Below are 25,494 nucleotides of genomic sequence, written 5' to 3'. Positions count from 1 at the left end.
GCGTATTGGAAACCTTCTTCTTAGCTTTAGAAAATGAGACAAAATGAATAATTTGTTTTATTTAGGCGTTATTCTTTATAGTGTATCTATGCCTAAAACTTTAGTTTTGGATAGAACGGGAAAAGGTTAAGACACCCTGCTATCCAGGGCTCGATTAGAGTGATTTCCCCTCACTTTGTGTTCTAGGGAAGTGAAGGAATCTCTCCAACAGAACTTCCAACAGAAAAAAAAACCTAAAGTTCTAATCTTTCCTCATCATATTCAAAATTATCCAAATATTTTTACTTGTCAATTTAAAATTTGAATTGCTGAATTTACAAAATGAATGTATTTGAACAGACCATCAATTCTATGACATGTAGCACTGCCATGGGACTTTTTATGATGTGTCCATGTTTTCTCTGCAGCACAATGCTGTGTAGGAATATTCCTTATGCTGGTACTCGGCAGGTTCTGGCTCCTGACATCTCTTTATGTGCTCTGGCTCTATTTGGACTGGGAGACCCCACAAACTGGAGGCCGTAGGTGGGAGTGGGTGCGGAGCTGGACAGTGTGGAAGTACTTTAAAGAATATTTTCCCATTAAAGTAAGTTACAGAACTCCTCTTAATGTACTAAATGACAATGTTTCTGCTGTCTGATATGCTAGCCTTTACTATATGTCTGATCAATAAAAAGCAATATATGTGTGAGTCAAAGAAAACGCACCTTGGTTTCACCTCTCTATTATGATCATTTTATCAAATTAAGAAAGTATACTTTATAATGGTAATATCTCAACATTTTTTGAGGATGCATGTTCTAGATCGGTTTCCAATGCACCTCAATTTCACCTTTACGAATGGCGCACAAACTCAGACACTGCGAACCCATGATATGTATGTTAGGCGCTCAGACCGCTAGGAAGTGCAGTCCTGTGCCTGCTATGTGAGTGCTAGCTGGGAGGGATACTGCCTATGCTCCAGACAATAAGAGCTGAAGATCCCGGGAGCAGCACATCAGAGCAGGACCTAGACAAGTGGCAGTCTTAGCCTGGATCCCCGCCAGGCCATGCCCCTCAACACATTTCACTTTGCCTACTGTCTGTGTCAATAGACGCATGCAGCAAGGCTCACGAGTGAGCCCACACGAGTGCCACCCTAGCAAGCAGCTTATTAGAGAGGCACTCAGCAGGTGAGAAGAGCTAGGAGCGCCAGCCAGGGACCCCTTAAGAGGCGGATCAGGGATGATCTGTGCAAAAGTACAGGCCACTGAATTACAAAATAGGCTTATGAATAGACCTATGGGGTCAGGGCTGTATTTTGAAGATCATGATATCTTTGGAACATACTATATATAAGATGACTTTGTGTCACTGGAGTGGAAGAGATTCTTGTGAGTGCTTTAAGCAGCTTTAAGTTCTACTGAATGTATTGGTCAATTTATAGAAATGGATTACAGAAAAAAAAAAAAAAGTTACATGTAGATGGTAAATATAGTGCTAAAATGCTTTTAAAAGTACAGTGAAAGTTATAAAAACATGCGTAGGGTGTATTTAAATAGGGTATTTCTATTTTGCGTATTTTCACTTATTGCGGATAGGTCTGGAACATAACCCCAGCGATGGAGGGGGGTTTACTGTATTGTGCTTAGGTGTTGTCATAAAAATATATGAATACTTTATGCTCTAAAATTTTGTGACAGTCAAAAGAAAAATAAAATCAAATTATCCATGGGACTGAAACGGCACCATATACCATACTAACATAAACTGTGTGAGCATAACATTATCTTTCTCTGTCCATAGTAGCTGAAACTTCCTGTGTTGACAGAGACATCCGTGCTGTGATATATACAGTTGTGTTCAAAATTATTCAACCCCCACTGAAATTGATTGTTTTGCCCAGTTTGACATTGATTTTGATCATTCAGTCCTCCTGCTTATAATTAAATCAAAGAGGCATGTGTAGGTCAGACAAATATAACATAACATTTATAATGAAATAACCACTAATGTCTTTTCTGTGCTCACATCATTATCAGTTTTATTCAATCTTAGTACTTAGTACAACATCCTTTTACAGTTATAACAGCTTTTAAACGTGAAGCATAGCTTGACACAAGTGTCTTGCAGCGATCTACGGGTATCTTCGCCCATTCGTCATGGACAAAAGCCTTGTGCACTGCAACTGCTTTCTTTAAGTCCCACCAGAGGTTCTCAATCGGATTTAAGTCTGATGACTGTGATGGCCACTCCAAAATGTTCCAGCCTTTAATCTGCAACCATGCTCTAGTGGACTTTGAGGTATGCTTGGGATCATTGTCCTGTTGAAAGGTCCAAGGTCTCCCAAGCCTCAGGTTTGTGACGGACTGCATCACATTGTCATCCAATATCTCCTGGTACTGAAGAGAATTCATGGTACCTTGCACACGCTGAAGCTTCCCTGTACCTGCAGAAGCAAAATAGCCCCAAAGCATGATTGACCCCCCACCATGCTTCACAGTAGGCAAGGTGTTCTTTTCTTCATAGGCCTTGTTCTTCCTCCTCCAAACATAGCGTTGATCCATGGGCCCAAACAGTTCTAATTTTGTTTCATCAGTCCACAGAACACTATCCCAAAACTTCTGTGGTTTGTCCACATGACTTTTGGCATACTGCAGTCGACGACTCTTATTCTTTGGAGACAGCAAGGGGGTGCGCCTGGGAGTTCTGGCATGGAGGCCTTCATTACGCAGTGTGCGCCGTATTGTCTGAGCAGACATTTCAGTACCCACATCTGACAAATCTTTTCTCAGTTCCTCAGCAGTCACACGGGGACTTTTCTCCACTCTACGCTTCAGGTAGCGCACAGCAGTCAAAGTCAGCATCTTCTTTCTGCCAAGACCAGGTAGCGTTTCAACAGTGCCCTTTGCCTTGAATTTGCAAATGATGCTTCCTATGGTGTCTCTTGGTATGTTTAACATCTTTGCAATCTTCTTATAGCCATTGCCCTTCCTGTGAAGAGTGTGAAGAGTAATCACCTCTTCTCTTGTCTTCCTGGACCATTCTCTTGACTTCACCATGTTTGTAACCACACCAGTAAATGTCTAGAAGGAGCGGAGTATCACAGTCATTTTAAAGCTGCCTAATTGGTGCTTATTAGGCTTTATTGCTGCTCCCTGACATCCACAGGTGTTTTCAATACCTGATTGAAAACACTTCAATGAACCTCTGTTCTTCAGAGTGGTAGTCTTTAAGGGGTTGAATAATTGTGTCAATGAAGAATTCACGAAATAAACATTTACTACTGTATTTCAAAACCAATTGATGTCATTTTAGTTGCATATGGTTCTTTAAGAAGTCATTGTAGGATTTCATTCTGAATACAATTACAAATGTACACTAAATTCCCTAAAACCCTTTACAGCATTGGGGGCTGAATAATTTTGAACACAACTGTACGTACATTCCTATCCTTGCTGGTTGTTGCAACCTCTCTGGGGGGAAAAAAAAAAGTGGTACCTATACATGACTGAATTCATAGCTAATATAAAACCTACATTTAAGGCATATCCATGCCAATTAGCCACTGCCCAGAGCTGATATGATCACAGGCTGGCCTGTACACAGAAAACACAGGTAAAATACAGAAAATGCAGGTATTTTTAAGTGCTTTTGCATGGTTTTCCATGCCATTAACAATTTTTTTTATTGCAATATGTCTGACCTTGTTAGAAAATGTGAACACTACCGGAGAGTTGTTCCCCTGGCACTGCTTGTATGTCATAGCTCTCTCCTCTTCTGGAAGTGCCCTAATTACTGTCCGTGTTGGCCCAGCTACTTTGCTCCACCCTACACCTCCTTTTTATATACATTTTTAGGTAGCAGCAGAGGGACAAGTGAAGGAGAATACTATAGGACAGCCAATCCTCTACCTCAGAGGAAACCACTAAACTAATTTTTAGGGCTTGAGGAATTCATTGGTGGTCAGTGGAAAAATGCCCCTTACATTGGTGATCAGTAGACAGAATGCCCCATTACAGACTGCTAAACATCTCATCAGTGTCATGCTACTGGCTTACCAAGTGGCGTTCACCTCGGAACTATGCAGGCACCATCAAATGGAAGGTCAATCAGTCACAGCTCAGAACCTCCACCAACCTGTGGAGGAAACCCAGGGTTCCACAGAACCATGGTTGAGAATAGCTGCTATAAAGTGTCACTGGAGTGATGGCTCTGAGTCTTTTGGATCTGCTGACATTCCATCCAAGATGGCGGTGGCCAGCAGCAGTCTTGGGGCTTTTTAGATGTCTACACATGTGCAGGAGTGATGTCGTCCTGCGTCAGCCAATGAAGAAGCCCAAAGACTGGCACTCAGAAGAAGATACCGAGATGGCGTGGGACCATTGGATGGGTGAATATTCACCCTTTAGTTCCACTTTAACCACTTCAGGTCCACCCTATAGCAATTTTTCTGCTACAGGGCCACACCTGTGCGCTGGATCACGTGTGTGTGTGTGTGTATATATATATATATATATATATATATATATATATATATAAAATACATGATCCCACTCTTCTGGGCAGAGGTGTGCATACGCTTGGCCGGCAGCTCGCTCCCCCTGTGAGTATTAGGAAGCCGATTAGCAGGTGCGAGGTACCCGATGTACGCCAGCATCTACCTATCGTTAAGTAGGGAAGCAGAACAGCTGTTCTGACAGGAGGGAAGGGATAGAATTTGTGTCCCTGTAAAGCAGGGAATAAATACCATCTCTTTCCCAATAAAAGCACCTTACACAGTATAGTAAAACACTGTCTACACACAGTTAACCCTTTCCCAGCCAGTGTCATTAGTACAGTGACAGTGCATAATTTTTGCCGCCATTACTAGTAAAAAAATAATAAAAATATCCCGTAGTTTGTAGATGCTCCTAACTTTTTTTGCATAAACCAATCAATATGATTATTGGGGTGTTGTTTTTTTCTTTTTTTTTTTTTTTTTTGGCCTGGTCCTGAAGGGGAGTAAATCTTTTTGGAAATCAAGTGGTTAACTACTTGTCTGCAGTTGAGCTTTTTAATGCTTGCAACATAAAGCAGTTGTCCATAGAAATAAAGAACATCTGCTCAATATTTCAAAGGCCACAAATACTCGCCATCACTCGCTTCAGTGAAGCGATCTCTGAAAGCTACCTGGCCAGCGGCAATATCGTTCTGGATTCATGTGGGTGCCAAGTATTTGGCTGTCTTTATTGGCTGATGTGGGATAATGTGACTCCCACGCATGCGCAAGAGAATTAATTTCAGCATCAAAGTGTGCCGAGAATGTACACCTAGCTACGCATGCACAGGTTATGTTTTGCTGTCCAGAGACACAACAGGAAGTAAGAGGAACCCCCCCCCCCCCAAAGTGAGGGCGAAGGCCCAGCTAAGACAGTTTTCACCAAAACGGGCATCTCTATTGGAAGATTTCCCTTCAGCTTCTTGTTCTAGCAAGGGTCAAGCAAGGGTCAATCTCCCCAGCGGGGAGAAAAAATGATAAAGACTCAAGAGTCTTAACTCCTCCCCACTCTTTCCAAAGCTAAAAAATAGTTTAGACTTTAAAAAAGTTTTACCTTTTACATACACTTCAAAGAAAATTGTGTAAGCAAGTCGAGTGTCACATATAAGTTCATGTTAAAGCAGAACTAAAATCCAAAATACTTACCCCCTGCTGTAACAGTCCGATGCCCGCGAGGTTCCTCACCAGTGCCAGCATCTTCTTCCTGGTTTCTCCTGGGTGCCGGTCTTTGGCCATCTTGATTGGCTTGTACGGGGTGACATCATTCTGTGTCTGCATAGGAGTGCAGTCATCCCAGCAAAGAGAAGACTGAGCAGGCAGGTTCATTTTGTCGCAGAAGAGACATTGGGGTTTATTTACCAAAGGCAAATCCACTGTACACTAGGAGTGCACATGCTGTAGATCTGAGGGGGACATGCAAGGAAAATAAAAAACAGCATATTTACTTGCACATGATTAGATGATAGAAACCAGTAGAGCTCCCCCTCATTTTAGATCTTCTTCTCCCGCAGATCTACAGTGACTGCACTTCAAAGTGCACATGCAGTGCACAGTGGATTTGCCTTCTGATGATGAACTCAGAATCTGATGCAGCTGTGCTTGTTAAACATATTATGGCGCTGTACTAGTGTAGGCAGAACTGCTAGTGTGTAATAAGACAATGATTAGGGGTGAGACTGATTATGGAGAATTCCAGAACCGTTATCAAAAAACAATAATCATTTTAGTCCAAATGAGCAAGGCTGTACTTAGTGGCTGCCAGCAGGAGCGAGGAGAGGCTCTATAGGAAAAGAGAGAAAACAGAAAGCAGCGACTCCTAAGTGTAGTATGTACAGTTTTTAATGGTTTTAGTTTAAAATAGTTAATTCACTTACAAGGATAAAAGATAAGCCAGCATTGTAAGTATGAATATGGTCATTTGCTGTATCTCTCTGGACTAGTGGCGGGTGATGGAAGCCGCTGTAACGATGCGCTGATGGCTGTCAGTGTCTTTAACCACTTAAGCCCCAGAAGATTTTTCCCCCTTCCTGACCAGGGCCTATTTTGCGATTCGGCACTGCGTGACTTTAACAGACAATTGCGCGGTTTCCCACAAACAGAGCTTTCTTTTGGTGGTATTTGATCACCTGTGCGATTTGCAAAAAAAGAGCGTCCATTTTGCAAAAATAATATTTTTCACATTTTTTATATAAAATTCCCCCCAAAAAATGTAAAAATCTAAATTCTTTAACATTTTAGGCCAATTTGTTTTATGCTACATATGTTTGGTAAAAAAAATTGCGTTTCTTGATTGGTTTGCGCAAAAGTTATTGCGTTTACTAACTAAGGGAAAGATTTGTCATTTTTGTTGTACGAGCAATGGCGGCGATCTGCACTGTTACTGTAAAAATGACACTGGCCGGGAAGGAGAGAACTTTTATTTGAGAAGGAGGGGTTAAGTGTGTCCCTAGGGGCGTGCTTATAACTGTGATTGGATGTGGCTTGAGGTGTAAGAACAGAGATCAATGGTCCTACATAGCAGAACCGTATGATCTCCATTCTTACACAGGGAAGAATGACAGGCGGCTTTGTTTACATTAGCCGCCTGCCTTTCTCCCGCTGTAACAGACAATCGCGAGTGCGGGGGGGGGTCTGTGAGCGAGCGGGAGCGCGCCTCCGGCGGCACACGCTCGCTCCCTAGACCCTTACAGGCTAGTGACTTAGTCCTACATCGCTTTGCCTGTGAGGGGCTGACCGCCGCAGTAAATAGTCGTGCGGCGGTCAGCAAGTGGTTAAGCAAGCGGTGGTGTTTCCACGGCGCCCGGGTATGTGCAGAGGCACAGGTGACGTTGCATCCGACAGTAGAGAAGGCAGGAGTATACGGGAAGAAATATTGGGGAAACCGAACAGTGGCCTGCACAGAGGCCAGAAACCCCAAAACGCAAAAAACATTAAATTTTATTTTTTGCATTTTGGGGTTTCTGGCCTCTGTGCAGGCCACTGTTTTGTTTCCCCAATATTTTATTTTTGTATACTCCATGGACTGCCAGCCCCTTTTTTTTTTTTTTTTTTTTTTATGCCAGCCAGCTATTAATACCAATTCCAAGATGGGCTCGTCAGAGTCTGATGAAGGAGCACGCATGCTCCTCCTGCCTTCTCTACTGTGGGATGTGACGTCACCCACGTCCATGGGCGTCCGCAGAACTTTTTTCAGGGGGGGCATCATTTTAAGGTCACCCATGCTCTGCCCTTTTTCAACAATGTCATGAAGGGGAGGGGCTTAGTCATTATACTTATTTTGAGTATATTCCCCTAACGCATGTTATACAGCACAGTGCTTTGCTGTGTAATTTGGCCCCTTCTATCACCTAAAATACCTGGCTGATCCTGCGTGGCTATGTCCTCCCCTCTGTAAACTGACCACGGTATACCATGGCTGCTGAGCCCTGACACCGTGGTCAGTTTACGTGCCTCCCATCATCCGCAGCCCTCCTGTCCTCCTCTGTCCTCTCTCCCCCCCCCCCCTCCCTCCCTGCCTGTCTGCTCCTGTGTCAGTGCCCATCCCCCCTCCTCTCCTGCTGCTGTAGTTTCATTCAAAGTTTCATATCCTGTCTACAGTCTGTGTAATAATCATGTGTGCCCCTGTGTCTGTTTTTTATAAAAATAAGCCATTCTTTACAAGTATAGAGTGCCACTCGCCGCTCATGTGAACCGCCACCTCTCTCCTCCTCTACTCTTCCCCCTCCTCCTCCCCTCCCAACTGACATCAGTGAGGAATCCTTGGCCCCGCCCGCTGCAGGCAGCTGTCAGCCAGAGAGAGGAGAGAGCTGACGGGTCACGTGAGTGGCGCTCGGCCCTCAAACTGACAAAGAACAGCTTATTTTTTTTAAAACAGGCACACATGATTATTAAACAGAACAGACAGGATGGTATAAAGTGGCTTAACAGCCACTTAAAAGGGGAAGTTGAGATTCCAAGGGGGGGGGCATTTGCCCCCCCCTTGCCCCTACCTGCGGATGCCCATGCCCACGTCCCTGCACAGACCCGGGTGCCAAGTAAACATCACTGCTTGTTTGAAGAGGCTTACAGCCATCAGCGCATCGTTATAGCAGCTTCCATCACCAGTCCAGAGAGATACAGAAGATTACCATGTTCATACTTGCATTGCTGGCTTATCTTTTTATCCTTGCAGCTATACATGGTAGCCAATCAGCTTCTAACTTCACCTTCAATTAAGCTTTGAGAATAAAACCTGGAAACTGATTGGTTTCTATGCAGAGCTTCACCAGGTTTTGCATTCTCTAGTTTTAGTAAATTAACCCCATTTGGTTTTATGTAATAAAGAGCCTGTCTGCTCAGTTTCTTCTATTTAGGCTTTAATTCTGCTTAAAGAGAAGGCATTCAGAGTAGCAATTACAGGTTTTTATTGCTTTCCAAGTAAATCACAGTACTTGCTGACTAGATGATTATCTTCAATTCTTCGTGATGCTAAGTTAGACTGATTTCGCATCTATTTTGTCTGTCAAAATGGTGTTTAGTGAATATACAGAGTACCAATGGCAAGGCCAATGAAAAAAGTATAAACAAATGTTACTCCTATACTTTGTAAGCAATTTTAATTTGCACCCCTTATAACCTTAATACATAGACCAACCAGTTTCACAGTATATGCTGCTTTTTTCCCCCCAGCTCATCAAGACAGCGGATTTGGATCCTCAGCACAATTACCTTTTGGGATTTCACCCCCATGGAGTTTTAGTCGCTGGAGCTTTCGGAAATTTCTGCACAAACTACACTGGGTTTAAGGAGCTTTTCCCAGGCCTGACTCCTCACCTGCACATTCTTCCCTTCTGGTTCCGCTGTCCCTTCTTCCGAGAGTACGCCATGGCTGTTGGTTAGTAAAAGGATCTTTTCTTGTAAAAATGTTTTACATGATTTCTGTCTATTTCTCAATAATGGTGCAGTATGCATAGGTAGATAATGATGTCCTTTCTTACAGGCCCCTCTGCGGTCTCTTGCAATACTGTGTGGCTATGTTCACGAATATTAATATTCTAGAACAGGGGTCTGCAATCTTTCTAAGCAGAGAGTCAGTTTACTATCCTTCAGGGGGGCTGGACTGTGACAAGTGGGAGCAGAAAATGCCCCATTAGAAGTGGCCATAAACCATGCCCCAGCTTTGGATTGAAGTGAAGGTAACGTGCCACATTGTTGGTATCTAGGGGGAAAATAGTCCCCCATTGAAGCTGTCAGTTGGTGGAATAGTGCCCCCAAGAGCCAGATGAAGGCAAGCCAGGGGCCACCATTTAGAAACCACTCCTATAAAATATCACTCATGGACACTTTTTGAGAAGCATCAAATGTTTATTTTTCTGCTTTAAAGGCTGCTGCTTCAACATGCACTGGCCGTGTTTTTAATTCCTGCCTCTAAAAGCCTATGTTTGTATGGACACATAGGCTAACCTATTCTTTTAAGCTCATCAGTTGTAAAATTTGGGACCTACTAGCACAATATAACTTTGCCTTTCAGGTTTAAAGAAAAAAAAAAGAAAAATTTAAAGGGATTTAGCCCCTTGCTGCCACTGCCCCCAGCCCTTTAACTGCATTCTAAATACTGGAAGGCAGAGGTGGGTTTTCAGATCTTGTGACCACTGTGATTGGCTGTCACAGTGGTCATGTGATTGAAAGTTACCAATCGTGGGTATGCATCAGGAGTTGCCTGTGACATCTTAGTTACTGTGCTGGGAATGCAAAGTAAGCATACTCTCAGCACCTAGAAGTCATTCCCCATAGGTGCATATATGCAGCCGCTAAAGCCCACCTGCCCAGCAGCTGCATATACTGTATGCATAGAGCTAGTGCAAATAGGTTACATACCACTGTTTCCTTTTGAATGTAGTTGTTAATTAAAAAACAACACAAATACAAAGTACATTAACAGAAAAACCATTTAAATGTCCTCACTTCCAACACACAGTAAAAACTGGGCTTACTTGGTTTATGATAGTGGGCAGTGCCCTGAAAATCTTTTCTTTCATGACCCATTTGGCATTCGTTTGACCGATTTGATAACTGCTGACACGTTGAAAATATAGAGCTAGTATTTTCATTTTGCAATGTGACATATGTTTCAGTATATTTAAAAGTCAAGTATTGCTGCTAAAAACAAGTGACAATATGTGCTGCGCTACAAATTAATTAAATAAATAGTGCCATAATTAAATGTGACATAACATTGAATAACTGATATCTCATATAGTGGGTATTAACCAATATATAAAAATAATCAAGTCCATGCAAAAAAAACTTCTATCCAAAACAACTGTGAAGTGATACAGTGAATAAAAAAAGTTCAAGATACAGAATGAGCCACAGAAAATCCCAGTAGATGTTGCATCCACAAAAAGATCTTGATAGATAAAATCACCACCGTGCAGATCACCATGTGATTAGGGAGATTAGCAGCTTACCAAATTGAGTGGGTCACTCAGATCAGTGAGTAGACCTACAGAAGCTTTAAAGTTGCAATACCAAATATGGCCACAGGGTGTCACTTCACCGACTCATAATAAGGATCCATATAATGCATGTAGAAGAGATGACAACAGGGACATAGCGTAATACTGTAAATGATTCTCGTTTATTATAAGATAAAGTATCAAACTCACATGTGCGATGAGTATCAAGAGCATATACAGCGGTAACCAAACACCTCGGAGGGAACGAACGTCTCCTACGGTATGGGACCACGAGCAAGCCGGCTGTTGGGGGCGTGGTATCGTCACGTCTGACTCACCTGACCGGTTTCGTCATACGCTTGACGTCTTCAGGGGCTGCTAAACTTTCTTGGACTTAAAATTGTCTTAAAGTTGGCAAGGTCAGGTTCTCCGTAAATATAAAAAATGTTCCATCAACAAGGTTCCAAATTTCTCCTGTTACCACAGTTACCAATTATGTAAATGATTCAGAGTTTATTCAGGTGTTTTTATATATACACACAGTTTTATTTTTCAATGAATTTGGCTAATGCACAGCATAAATTACACTAAATATACAAGAGCTGGAGGACTGCAGTGGAATCCGAAGACCCATAATGAAAATGTATAACACAAGTAGAAGCAAACCGTGTAAGATAATGACAAGCAGAAAGGTTGCAGTAGACCTCTAGAAGCGTAGCGCAGTAGCAACCCTATTTCTATGTGTACATGTAGCTATACACCTGACTTACATGGGACAAAGGTGGTGATGGGGGTGAGCTCAACCCCAGACATGTTAGGGTAAGACATCTCAAGCAGACTATATCAATTAGTCTGTGGGACTGGGACTAATCCCTTTCCTGAAGAGTAAAAAAGAAAGGAAAAAAAACATATTTTGGAGGTGGATTATTGAAGTTTGATGCACAGTTTGTATGTTGTTCACAGGTCTAGTGTCGGCTTCTAAGAAGAGTGTGACACATGTCCTGAGCAAACCACAAGGTGGAAATGCTGCAGTCATAGTGATTGGAGGAGCTGAGGAGTCATTGGATGCTCATCCCGGAAATCTAACTCTCCATATCTTGAAGAGGAAAGGATTCATCAAATTGGCATTGAAGAGAGGGTGGGTTTCTTGAAGATTGGTATTTAAACCTGTAAATACTGGGATCATGTAATCAACTCTAGTGCTGCACTGAATTTGGCACTGTTTATTAGTTCATACGTAGGGGGAATTGACATCTAAAGGAGTTATTATAAGTAGGTTGATCTTTACTGCCCTTTAAGCCTTCGAGGTGGCCCACTTAGAGGAAATAATGCACTGAAATATGGAAGTGTAATATTGTAAACCTGTAATTCAGAATTTATTTTAAGTAAACACTGCAATAATAACTAGAGATATGGGCTACACTCTACTTTCCTTTTTAAGGTCTCATTCACGGCCAATTCGGCCACCGTGTGGCAAATCTACTGCTGATATCTGCAGCCGGGGCCCAGGTGTTTGTGGTTTGTGGACACCCGTGGCCAGCTAACCTTCTAAAAATCGGTGACAGGCTGATGGGAGCCTCAGCTTTCACTGTAAGCATGTAATGGTACATGTGGGGGCGCGGGGGGGTTACATGTGGTTAGAGACAGGTAATCGGCCCTAGACACCAACAGATTACCAATGTGCAGTTATCTGGTTACAAAAATTGAAAGCCATGGCTCTTGTCAGCCTGTCATTGACTTGTACAGGCTTCCAGGCCATGGCTGTTGGCAAACACTTGTGCTTCTGGGAGCAGATATTTGCAATATACCTGCCTCGCCATGGCTGATTTGGACATGTGAATAGGCACTAACTCTTCATTTAATACAGAATATGTGCTGAAATAGCCAAACTGAGCCCAGTGTCACCAAACATTTTTGAAGCCCAATTAAACAGAGGAATATAAGAAAAGAAGTTTTAAATCCACAGAACTGCTCTAAATATGCTCTTTTATACTTAACCACTTAAGGATCAAGCCTATTTCTGACACTTGTTGTTTACAAGTTAAAATCAGTATTTTTTGCTAGAAAATTACTTGGAACCCCCAAGCAAATAATGGCGGTTGTTGCAATATTTTATGTCACACGGTATTTGGGCAGCAGTCTTTTAAATGCAATTTTTTGGGGGAAAAATATACACTTCACTGAATTAAAAACGAAAAAAAAAAAAAAAACCGTAACGTTTGCCCATTTTTTTTTTTTGTACAGTATCTCACAAAATTGAGTACACCCCTTACATTTTTGTGAATATTTTATTATATCTTTTCATGTGACCACAGAAGAAATTACACTTTGCTACAATGTAAAGTAGTGAGTGTACAGCTTGTATAACAGTGTAAATTTGCTGTCCCCTCAAAATAACTCAACACACAGCCATTAATGTCTAAACCGCTGGCAACAAAAGTGAGTGCACCCCTAGGTGACAATTTCCAAATTGGGCCCAAAGTGTCAAAATTTTGTGTGGCCACCATTATTTCCCAGCACTGCCTTAACCCTCTTTGACATGTCACCAGAGCTTCACAGGTTGCCACTAGAGTTCTCTTCCACTCCTCCGTGACGACATCCCAGAGCTGGTGGATGTTAGAGACCTTGCGCTCCTCCACCTTCTATTTGAGGATGCCCCATAGATGCTCAACAGGGTTTAGGTCTGGAAACATACTTGGCCAATCCATCATCTTTACCATCAGCTTCTTTAGCAAGCCAGTGGTCATCTTGGAGGTGTGTTTGGGGTAGTTATCATGTTGGAATACTGCCCTGTGGCCCAGTCTCCGAAGGGAGGGGATCATGCTCTGCTTCAGTATGTCACAGTACATGTTGGCATTCATGCTTCCCTCAACGAACTGTAGCTCCCCAGTGCTGGCAGCCCCAGACCATGACACTTCAACCACAATGCTTGACTGTAGGCAAGAGAGACTTGTCTTTGTACTCCTCACCTGGTTGCTGCCACACACGCTTGACACCATCTGAACCAAGTTAGTTTATCTTGGTCTCATCAGACCACAGGACATGGTTCCAGTAATCCATGTCCTTAGTCTGCTTATCTTCAGCAGTATGTTTGCGGGCTTTCTTGTGCATCATCTTTAGAAGAGGCTTCCTTCTGGGACGACAATTTGACCAATTTGATGCAGTGTGCGGCATATGGTCTGAGCACTGACATGCTGACCCCCACCCCTTCAACCTCTGCAGCAATGCTGGCAGCGCTCATATGTCTATTTCCCAAAGACTACCTCTGGATGTGACGCTGAGCATGTGCACTCAACTTCTTTGGTTTACCATGGCGAAGCCGGTCCTGAGTGGAACCTGTCCTTTTAAACTGCTGTATCTTGGCCACCGTGCTGCAACTCAGTTTCAGGGTCTTGGCAATCTTCTTATATCCTAGGCCATTTTTATGTAGAGCAACAATTCTTTTTTTCAGATCCTCAGAGTTCTTTGCCATGAGGTGCCATGTTGAACTTCCAGTGACCAGTATGAGAGTGAAAGCGATAACACCAAATTTAACACACTTTCTCCCCAGGGAGGAGAAAGTCACATGACACCAGGGAGGGAAAATGGCTAATTGGGCCCAATTTGGACATTTTGACTTGGGAGTTTACTCCCTTTTGTTGTTTAGACATTAATGGCTGTGTTGAGTTATTTTGAGGGGGCAGCAAATTTACACTGTTATACAAGCTGTACACTCACTACTTTACATTGTAGCAAAGTGTCATTTCTTCAGTGTTGTCACATGAAAAGATATAATAAAATATTTACAAAAATGTGAGGGGTGTACTCACCTTTGTGAGATACTGTATATTGTGAAAGAGGATGTCAGGCCGAGTAAATAGATACTGAACATGTTACGGTTTAAAATTGCTCACACTCGTGGAATGGCGACAAACTACGGTACCTAAAAGTCACCATAGGTGACGCTTTGAACTGGTAACCATTAAAAATTTTTAGAGTTACAGAGGAGGTCTTTTGCTAGAAATATTGTTCTCGCTGTGACAGTTGGGCGATACCTCACGTGTGATTTTGAACACCGTTTACATTTGTGGGCGCGATGTACGTATGCGTTTCTTTTGGTGCACAAGCACACGGGGACAGGGGCGCTTTAAAAATGTGTTTTTATATTTTTTTTCCTTTTTTTTATTTTATATTTTTCACTGTTCAGATTTTTTTTTTTTTTTTTTTTTATAAAAAGGATCACTTTTATTGCTGTCACAAGGAATGTATACATCCCTTGTGACAGTAATAGTCAGTGACGGGTACTCTTCATGGAGGGATCTGGGGTCTATAAGACTCCAAAGCCCTCCTTTGCACTTAAAAGTATTCAAAACGCCAAAATCTGCATTTTGAATACTGTCACTTTTTTAAAATCCGCGCCATTGGCTGCCAAGTAAACTGGAAGTGACGTTACTTCATTGGAGACCCGATCAAAGCCGAATCTGGCTTTGTTCGGGTCTCTGACCAGCGGGCGGACGTGCTGACTGGTCGCTCGGGTCTCTGGTGGGAGGGGAGACCCGAGCAGAGTGGCGGAAGGGTAGAGACGTCCCCTCCCACTCTCTGTGATAACCGGCGAGCGGCTGCTGAGCCGCATCGGTTGTTATCACCAGAAAGTCGACCACCGGCTCTAAAAAAAAAAAAAAAAAAAAAAAAAAAAAAGGCTCTTCCTTTTAGTGAGTAAATGAGTAAATTGAAAATCTTAAATAGATTTGTAAAATGTGTTAAACTACCACTATAACAATCTGTATGATTCCTTTTTTTCTTTTTATGATTTTTATTGAAGACCATTTGTTGTCAGTCATGCAGCCTGACAGACATTGTACTAACAATCTCTATATTTGGGTTCTAGGACAATTTTCCTGTTGTTATAGCAGTTCTACAATGTGACAAAGGTGTGGGTGGAACAGAACACACACTGAGAGCAAGAGGGATTTTAGGGCCTCTGACCAAGGGTTTTTTTTTTTTTTTCGAGTGTTAAAAAGTCAGATAAGGGACAGTCACAGGGCAATAATTCCAACACTGTGAGGGACATGCAGAAATATAACAGGGTGGCAATAGGGCACATCAAAGCATAAGTCCAGAGGCACAGGGCCGCAATCTAGGGCAGCAGAGACTTCGCCCAGAATTCAGGCATGGTGAGTAGCAGGCCACAATCACAGTCCGGGGTCACATGCCAAATATCTGGGCACAGTGAGTAGCAGGCCACAATCTAGTACAGCAAAGTCCAGGGGTACAGGGCAGCAATTTAGTAGAGCAGGGGGTTAGTCCAGAATCACAGGGCACAATCTGGGCAAAGTGAATAGCTGGCAACAATCAGGTATAGCAGAGTCCAGGGGCACAGGGCAGCAATTCAGGGACTCACCAGCCCAACAGTGGCCTCAGCAGAGGAAGTCCCAAGCAGAGTGGCAAAGGAGGTCCAGAGGGCAGAGGTCCTTCACAAAGCCATTGCAGGTCCTCGAAGGGCTCGGTGTCCTGGCCTCAGCTTCAGGGCCACACAGACAGTAGTTGAAGGAAGAGCAGAGAATAAAGTTCCCAGTGTCCAGAATGCAACACAGAACAAGAAGTCCTAGCAGTGCAGAAAGCAAAGGTAGTCTCAGCAGTTCCATGCATTTTCTAGGCTCCACCTAGTGGAACAAAAGTTCCCCTGTGTCCATCACTGGGGAAAGCTCTGCCCACCGCCCCTTTGTTATCTCTGGTTGTAACGGATCAACCTGCACCCCGACTGGGTACCTCCGTTGACGGATGCTCTTAGTGCTTCCCGAGGGCTCCAAGCACTCCACCAGACACCGTAACCACTTCAGACCCCACCAACCGCCGCAGCTTGGTTAGGGTCTCGCCGTCTCCTACCCACCCTGGACCTATGACAAGGCTCCAGGTTCCGTGGGTGAACCTCTTTCCCCAGAGAGTGCAGCAGAACAAGCTCTTACACAAGCTCTTACAAGAGCTTAGTGATTATCCAAGGGAGTATAGAGGACATGGCAATCCCTTGTAGCCGATTCCCCCAATGAGAGACAGGACTCTAGATTGAGGGTGAAGTATATCTCTTTATTGAACAAGAAACATGCTTTTATACAGTTTTCCCCCACGAGGTTATCGCCCAGGTGGACCTTGTTGGGGACATAACATGACATTCACAATCCAATAGGAACAAGGTTTTACACTCAGTCATTCCTATACAGTGTACACAATCCCTCCCCTCTGGCTGAATACATTATCTTATGCAGATGAAAGTGTATACAGGAACAGATTATCTGGCCATCTGGGCAGAACAATGTGAGTTCATTAGCATTAGACAATGGGACGGCAAAATCCACATTCCCTCCTAATACACAACAATAGGACAGGAATGCTAATGACAGTCTGTGTGTCTCTCTCACATTGAAGCTGGAATACACATTATCTCAATACACAAACCATAGGAATAACTTGTCTGACATTGAGGGATATGTAATGCACACATTATTTAGGAATTCGCTTTCATGGCTATGGGAATAAATCTTCATATTTCTATATAAAGATATTGCTGACAAATATGACTTCCCATCTGAAGCAATTCAAACCATTACCTGTTTTTTACTTCCAGTGACGGTGAATACCGTCACACTAAAAATCAAAAAACGTGCTGCGCCAGAAGTGCACAAAAATAATTAGTGATTACATGAATCAACAAGTGTTATCAACAAAATATGGTGTCCATCAGATGTGCTCTGATGAAACATAAATGTTCATATAAAGTGCTATATAGTCTGTTTATCCCCTGATATGCTCATGCTGGCCCGTTTGGGTCTGGTATCAAGGTGAGAGGCCAATCTTACTGGTGGAGGCAGTTCACACACTGGTGGTTCCTGCTTGATTCACAAGGGATTGAGGCTGTCCTGTCCTCACCTGGATATACTAATCATTACTTTGGAGCACTTTATATGAACATTTATGTTTCATCAGAGCACATATGATGGACACCATATTTTGTTGATAACACTTGTTGATTCATGTAATCACTAATTATTTTTGTGCACTTCTGGCGCAGCACGTTTTTTGATTTTTATGTTTTTGTTGTGAGGTGTGGACACAATTTATGTATGCAGCCGGATTTATATATTGATTTATTCTAGCACATTTTATACACATTTGAATTTCACTTAGTCTTGCGCTGATAGTTTTTTTTACTATAATACCGTCACACTGGTACTCTGAATTCAGCCACAAACACCCCGGTGCCGAGGTGTCTGGTTCGGTTCTCAAGCAGGAAACCATTTATGCACTTCTTTTTTTTTTTTTTTTTTTCCATAATATGCATTTCTTAATGAGAGCAGCCTTATGTCCTACTTCCTGTGGGAATACAGGAACTCCCAAATCAAAATACCAAATCATGCAGATAAGTTGATTGCGTTATAATCTGCATCTGAACTAGATGCTGTCAATTTCATCAATCAAAAAAAAAAGCAAAATCCAATATTTTTGACCTCCGTTACATACAAGTTGACCACTCAGTCCAAAAAGCCCCAGAATTGGACCCAGTGCTCTCCCTAATTAGATATTGTAACAGACTTGGTTAGACACGCCCCACTTTTTCTTCTGCAAAACAAGTCTGTGTGAGGATACACGTGGGATATGGCTGTTAGTCAGCTCTGCCAGCAAAGAACACTGAAGAGAAGGTGGGAAGCAGCATTTTTACTAACTGAAAAAGGTAATGTATTCCTAAACAAATTATATCCTGTAGGGGTTAAGGTCTATAAAGAGACAAAAACTCGGGAGACTTTAATCATGCTTAACCACTTCAGGAGAAGGCACTTTCACTTCCATCCTGCCCAGGCCAATTTTCAGCCAACCCAGCAGTCACACTTTGAATGACAATTGCGTGGTCACGCAACACTTTATTAACATGACATTTTTAAAACTTTTATTTATTTATTTTTTTTGTGGGAGACAGATCAAACTTTCTTTTGGTGGTATTTATTCTCCAGTGCGTTTTTTTTTTTTTTTTTTTTGCTAAACAAACAAAAGAATGTTTTCCTTACTGATGTGCGTTGATGAGGTTGCACTGATTAGCGGCAATAAGTAGCACTGATGGGGCTGCACTGATTTCAGGGTAAACAATGTGCAGACAGCCTTGCTGGCTATCGGCTCACCTTTTCTCACACAGACACAGCCCATGAGGAAAAGACCGCCGATAAACGGCAAATCTGTTTACATGTGATCAGCTTGACACATGTGATTGGTCCTTTACCCCGATCTGTTAGTGCTGTAATCTGTGCCCAAGGGGGCATGCATGGGCAGGGTTCTGGGAGGACATCTTGTTAATTTTTAAAGTTTTTTTTCTTCTTACAGAGCCCATTTGGTGCCAGTATTCTCTTTTGGTGAGAATGAGCTGTTTCTTCAAGTGCCTAACCCTAAAGGGTCTGTGCTGCGGATTATACAAGAGAAGCTACAGAATATAATGGGCTTTGCTCTACCTCTATTTCATGCCCGTGGCATTTTCCAGTATAGCTTTGGACTAATGCCATATAGGATGCCCATCCACACTATTGGTAAGTTGTAAGGATTTTATAAATTATATTGAATTGGAAAATGCCACTATCATCCATGTGTTCTCATTACCAATATGTAAGGAATGGGTAGACAAAATGGTCGTGTGAGGTCTCATCGACTGCCTTGAGAAAAAATGTCTTTCTCTATCGTTCATTGACAGGGGCAGCTCCATATAATATTTGACCATTGGGTTATGCTGCCCCCTACAGGAGTAGAACCCTAGGCAGGAAAAAGTTTTACCACGCCTATGGGGCCGTCCCTGCAGGCATACACCCACACACTCGGTTATAGGCTTCAGTTTGTTTCTGTCTAGTTTAGGAGTAGGACCTAGTTCCCTGCTGGGACTTCGGTCTTAGCTGTTTTTTTGGGAACCTTTTTGTAAGACTTTTTTATTTTTTAAGAAGTTTTGTTCCTGAGAGAACTACAAGCAACAGCAGGCTGGGTTTCGGACTGGATATGCTAGATCCTTAAGGTCTCCCAGCCCCGCCAGCAATCGTGTGCAGGTTAAAGTCCAGCACTAGGCCTCGCCATGACAGAGCCCCGATGGAAAGGGGCTGGCCTGCGAGTGAAACCTCGCCAGGACGCATACGACCTGGGTCGCCCTGAGTCGCATCGTACCCCCACCCCGGGTGGAGAGGTAGTCGGTTCGGAGTGGCGCCCTCTTGATGCCATTGGTATGGTGAGTGTCCATTTCTCTGACAGTCTTGGGTGGACGTGGGGCCCTCCCTGGGAAAGTCAGACCCTCAGGTATCCCACGGTTCCCCTGGCCTCTCGGTGATACCAGGCCCCCCTTTATGCTTTTCCCCCTCACAAGCCGGTTCCTACCTCAGGGGGGCGGATATATTGCGGCCGCTGTGGCGGTTCTGCGGGGGGGTTATCCTGGTGGGGGTCCCTCCTCGGGACCCCCGATGCCACTGTCCAATGACCCCCCTGAGGGGTCCTGGAGACGGCATGGAGCCCTGTGGGGGCCGCTATTTTGCTGTAGTTTATCTCTGCATCAATTGAAATGCATGGGGCAACCATTTTCTTGGAGTCCATGATCGCTGGACAGCAGGGAGAAGCTAGGGTGACTCTAGTACATAACCCAGGTATTTTCCTGTTCCTGTGTCAGATCATTTTTCTCTGCACAGAACGTTTCTATATCCCTCCATAATGTTTTGGTGGTATGTTACTGTGGTCCCTGTAGGTATTTCTCATTCACCTTGCTACAGGCTGTGCTAGGTGCAGCCGTGCAGATCGCGTTTTTTGCAGTTCTTTTTCTTAGTGACACTTTTTTTTTTTTTTATTACGTAAATATGGAGTCCCTGGACCAAATCTCACCCACAGACCCCCCTCAGGGGGGTTGCAGGACCCTGCGGGTTGCTGCTCCTGTCTGCATTTACAGTAGTTTTAGAAAACCTGGTGTCAAAAGTGGATTTAGTTTTTGGTGGCATCCCTACATCAGAGAGACCTGTTGGCCTCTATCGATATCACACATATCTACACATTCCTATCTACGCTGGACACCAGCGTTTTTCTTCGCTTCGATGTGGGAGAGGAGCACTTTCTATTTGTGGCGTTACCCTTTGGTCTCGCCTCTGCTCCCAGGGTCTTCACAAAAGTGTTTGCTCCGATATTGGCACTTCTACGTCAGAAGGGGAATAGCAGTCCTGGGGTATCTGGACGATATTCTGTTAAGAGCAGATTCTCATTCAGCTCTGTTGGGGGATTTGACAATCACAGTAAGGACTCTGAAAGAGTTTGGCTGGACCATCAATTTTGCTAAATCAGCCCTGGTACCATCCTCAAGACTGGTCTGCCTGGGTCTGACTCTGGATTCCGCTTCAGGGAAGGTTCCCCCCCCCCCCCCCCTGGGCAAGCTGCAGAAGTTGCAGAGGGCGATTTTGTTTGTTGTTGTCCAGCAATTTTTCCTCTCTGCGGACTTGCATGAGAGTCCTAGGCCTGATAGTGTCGACCTTTTGAGGCGGTCCCATTTGCTCAGTTCCACCCCAGGTCATTATAGAGGGAAATTCAGGTCAAATGGAACAAAAATCCAAAGTAGTTGGATTCTATGATTCGGTTGAGTCCCAACACAACGAATGCTCTTCTATGGTGGCTTTGCTCGTTGCCATTGTGTCAGGCCAAGTCTTTCCTTCCATTGTATTGGACAGTGGTCACCACGGACGCCAGCCTGTCTGGCTGGGGAGGAGTGCTGGGGAAGGGGTCTTGCACAGTGGAAGAGTCCAGACTAGCGATCAATGTTCTGGAACTCAGGGCAATAAAGCTTTGCCTTTGTCACTGGACAAATCATCTGCAAGGTTTTCCAGTCAGGGTTCAATCGGACAATGCCATGGCCGTGGCTTACATCAATCATCAAGGGGGCACCAAGAGTGTCCTAGTGGTCCGAGAGGTGGCTGAGATCTTGAAATGGGCAGAGAATTTTGTTCTGGCTCTCTCCGCAGAACACATCCTAGATGTGGAAAACTGGCAGGTGGACTACCTGAGCCATCAGGTGTTGGATCAGGGGGAATGGTCTCTATACCCGGAGGTGTTTCATCTCCTGTGTGCTCGGTGGGGGACACCTGATGTCGACCTGTTGGCCTCTTGGCTCAACAAGGAGGTTCAAAGGTTTGTAGCCAGGTCAGGGGATCCCCTAGCCGACGCCATAGAATCACTGGTGGCTCCTTGGGGGTCATATCGGCTGATCTATGCATTTCCACCGCTGAAACTCCTGCCAAGACTTCTGTGCAGAATAGAGGCGGAGGGGATTCCAATCATTCTGGTGGCTCTAGACTGGCCTCGCCGGTCTTGGTATGCAGATCTGGTAAGATTGGTCGCCAATGCTCCTTGGAGTCTTCCACTCAGGCAAGATGTGCTGTCTCAAGGGCCGATCTTCCATCCTGCTTTACAGTTGCTGGCTTTAACGGGCTGTTGAAAGCCAGGTGTTAAAGGATAGGGGTCTTTCTGATTCAGTGATTCCTACACTGTTGAATGCCCGGAAGTCTACTTCCAGGAAGATCTATCATCCTACATGGAAATCTTACATTTCATGGTGTGAATCCGCAAAGGTGCATCCTCGCCTTTTTTCGGTGGCTTGGATCTTGGTGTCGAACAGAAGTTGGCCATGGCTACTATTAAAGGTCAAGTGTTGGCCTTGGCTGTGTTTTTCCAATGTCCTTTAGCCTCGTATGCGTTGATTTACACTTTTATCCAAGGGGTCTGTCATGTGGCCCCTCCGAGGCGATCCCCGTTACCTCTGTGGGATCTGAATTCAGTATTGTCTGTTCTTTAAAAACCTCCTTTTGAGAACATTAGGTAGATTCCTCTGCTTACACTGTCTCAGAAGGTAGCCTTTTTGGTGGTTATTACTTATGCTCGCGGAGTATCAGAATTGGCGGCGCTTTCCTACGGTTCGCCTTATTTGGTGGTCCACAGAGATAAAGTGGTACTTCAACCTAGTCAGTCGTTTCTTCCTAAGGTGGTTTCTGATTTCCATCTAAATGAAGACATTGTGCTGCCTTCTTTATGTCCTAAGCCCAAGCATCCTAAGGAAATGGCTTTGCATTCTTTGGATGTGGTTTGGGCGTTTAGGGTTTACCTGGCGGTTACCAAATCTTTCAGGAAATTAGATTCTTTTTGTCCTTACAGAAGGACCTAGAAAGGGATTGGCTGCATCTGCTGTGACAATTTCTAGATGGATCAGGCAGATGGTGGTTCAGTCTTATTAGGCGTCAGTGATACAAGTTTGCAAGGCGGCAACTTGGTCTTCTGTGCACACATTCCCAAAATTTTATAAAGTAGATGTGTTGGCATCTTTAGATGCTGCTTTTGGCCGCAAGGTTTTGCAGGCTGCTGTTTGAAAGAGACTTGATGTTTTGTCCAGGTAAGCTCCTGTTGTTCTTGGTTGAGCTATAAATTCTCTGGTTGGCTAAAGTTTTAGCCTTGTTGGTAATTGCGTTCTTTTTCTGCATTTTTTTTTTTCCACATCCCTCATGCACTGCTTTGAAATGTCCCAATGATCAAGAATTATATAGAGCTGCGTCTGTCAATGAACTATAGAGAACTGGATTTTTTTCTTACCGTAAAATCCTTTTCTCTGAAGTTCATTGACAGACGCAGCACCCGCCCCTCTATCTTGAGTGGGTTGGGGTTTTCCCTCTAAACTCTGCTTGCAACGAAACTGAAGCCTATAGAAGAGTGTGTGGGGTGTATGCCTGCAGGAGCGGCCCCATAGGCGTGATAAAGCTTTTTCCTGCCTAGTGTTGTACTCCTGTAGGGGGCAATAAAACCCAATGGTCAAGAATAATATGGAGCTGCGTCTGTCAATGAACTTCAGAGAAAAGGATTTTACGGTAAGACAAAAATCCAGTTATTCATGCTACCTTTCGAGTGCCAGGATGCCAGAACAATTTCTACTTCATCTGCTTCTGGCACACTAGCCATGGTAGTATAAAGGCCTCTCAGTGGCGACTCAGAGAGATAGTCCAAAGATCTCTTAAACAGAGTTCAAAGAGATACATGCAGGAGCTGTCTACCATCTTTTCTTTTCTGTAGCAATATTATCAAATGAAGGTGGGTTTCAGGCTGAGTAGGGATTACTTTTACATAATACATACTTTGCCTTCTGTAAAGTGCCTTCCCTTTCTTTACATTTTTAACATGACTATTCTACTCTTCAATACCTTGGGAGTACCAATCTGACTGGTGTTTTCCCAAGCACCACCCCCAGCCTGGGTTGGCTGCTCATATCAGAAAGGTCTTATGATGTCCTCTTTAAAGCAGCCTTTATGGTGTCTTCAGCTGACTGCTGGGAGCCGCCATGATCCCTTCACGGGTGTTGGTGATGCAAGTGTAGTGAAATACTTGTTCCATTTTCTCCTTGGAGAAGGGAAAGGATGCTGCCTCCTTGTACAGTGTAAGTTTGTATAATCAGAGATACATCAGTTAGATTAACAGCTGATGACGAGAAGCAATTATTTCCTCCCCAATGGAATCTCTAATTGGCCAGAAATGCGTGCCCTGATAAAAGCATTGCATCTATATCTGTCCTAAAAGAGTATCTCCAAACCTTTTTTTTATCAGTTTTGGCTTGAGCAGGGCATAGTTGGACCCTCATTATGTTTTATTATGTTTTTTTTTTTTTTTTTTTTTTAATTACATTGTTTAATGGATATAACATAGAGGGACTGGCAGTCTCTTCAAGGAAATCCAAGGAAATCTCTTGCCTGAGGTTGGGCTTTAAGGCGAGACAGAAGGGCCTTTGAAGCACTGCGTTATGGGCCATACACACTATCAGATTATCTGAAGACTTTTGTCTGTAGACTTACCAAAACCATATAATATGAGGTCAAACCTAAACACTTTCAATTTGTATGCAATCCGGCAGGCCCTTGCACTACATAGAAAAGGTAAATCTGAAGGAAAAAGTCTTCAGATAATCTGATAGTGTGTATGGCCCTTAAGGGCAGATGGGTATTTACAAATGTCCATTTTTGTTTATATTTATTTTTTACAAGAGGGTTATATTTTGTTCTTCCATGAGGTAGAGTATGAATGCTTGGTAAAAGGTGGAGTGTATCTGAAGGTTGTCATTTGCTTTTACAGTAGGCAAGCCCATCCCAGTGAAACAAACCTCAAACCCCACTCAGGAAGAGATTGAGGAGCTTCATCAAATCTACCTTAAGTCCCTCCAGGAACTGTTTGAGGAGAACAAGTCAAAGTATGGTATCCCTGAGCATAAATCTCTGATCTTTACATGACCTTCACTACATGGCTCTTTTATAGAACTGGAACTAGTGGAAAAGACACATTTTTATCAGAGTGGTAAACGTGAGACATCGGGCTTATTATCCACAAAATATCTGTAAATCTTTGTTTTCACACCGTGTAATGCTTCATACCTGCACATTTAATTCTCAAGAAAAATATGAAAACACTCCATAGTTCACAAAGAACCAGTATCACATACGTCCCTTATCTTCTGCATCAGAAATGAAAATGCCTTGCTGGCTG

The 25,494-nt window shown here is 43.5% G+C and overlaps 1 protein-coding gene across 1 annotated transcript in view; it reads left to right on the top strand.

Annotated features, from left to right (window-relative positions):
- The window catches only part of MOGAT1 (monoacylglycerol O-acyltransferase 1), a 39,627-nt gene extending 14,384 nt beyond the window's left edge, over positions 1–25,243 (top strand). Inside the window, exons 2-6 of the mRNA XM_082252091.1 lie at positions 408–586; positions 9,188–9,392; positions 11,920–12,094; positions 19,303–19,502; positions 25,087–25,243. Coding sequence (XP_082108217.1) covers positions 408–586; positions 9,188–9,392; positions 11,920–12,094; positions 19,303–19,502; positions 25,087–25,241 — 914 coding nt within the window. The 3' untranslated portion in view covers positions 25,242–25,243. The remainder of the gene's footprint in view (positions 1–407; positions 587–9,187; positions 9,393–11,919; positions 12,095–19,302; positions 19,503–25,086) is intronic.
- Positions 25,244–25,494: the final 251 nt, after the last annotated feature.

This window comes from Pelophylax lessonae (assembly GCF_965119305.1).
Source record: "Pelophylax lessonae genome assembly, chromosome: 3".
In the NCBI taxonomy this organism is placed as follows: Eukaryota; Metazoa; Chordata; class Amphibia; order Anura; family Ranidae; genus Pelophylax; species Pelophylax lessonae.
This window is presented reverse-complemented; position numbering and strand designations above follow the sequence as displayed.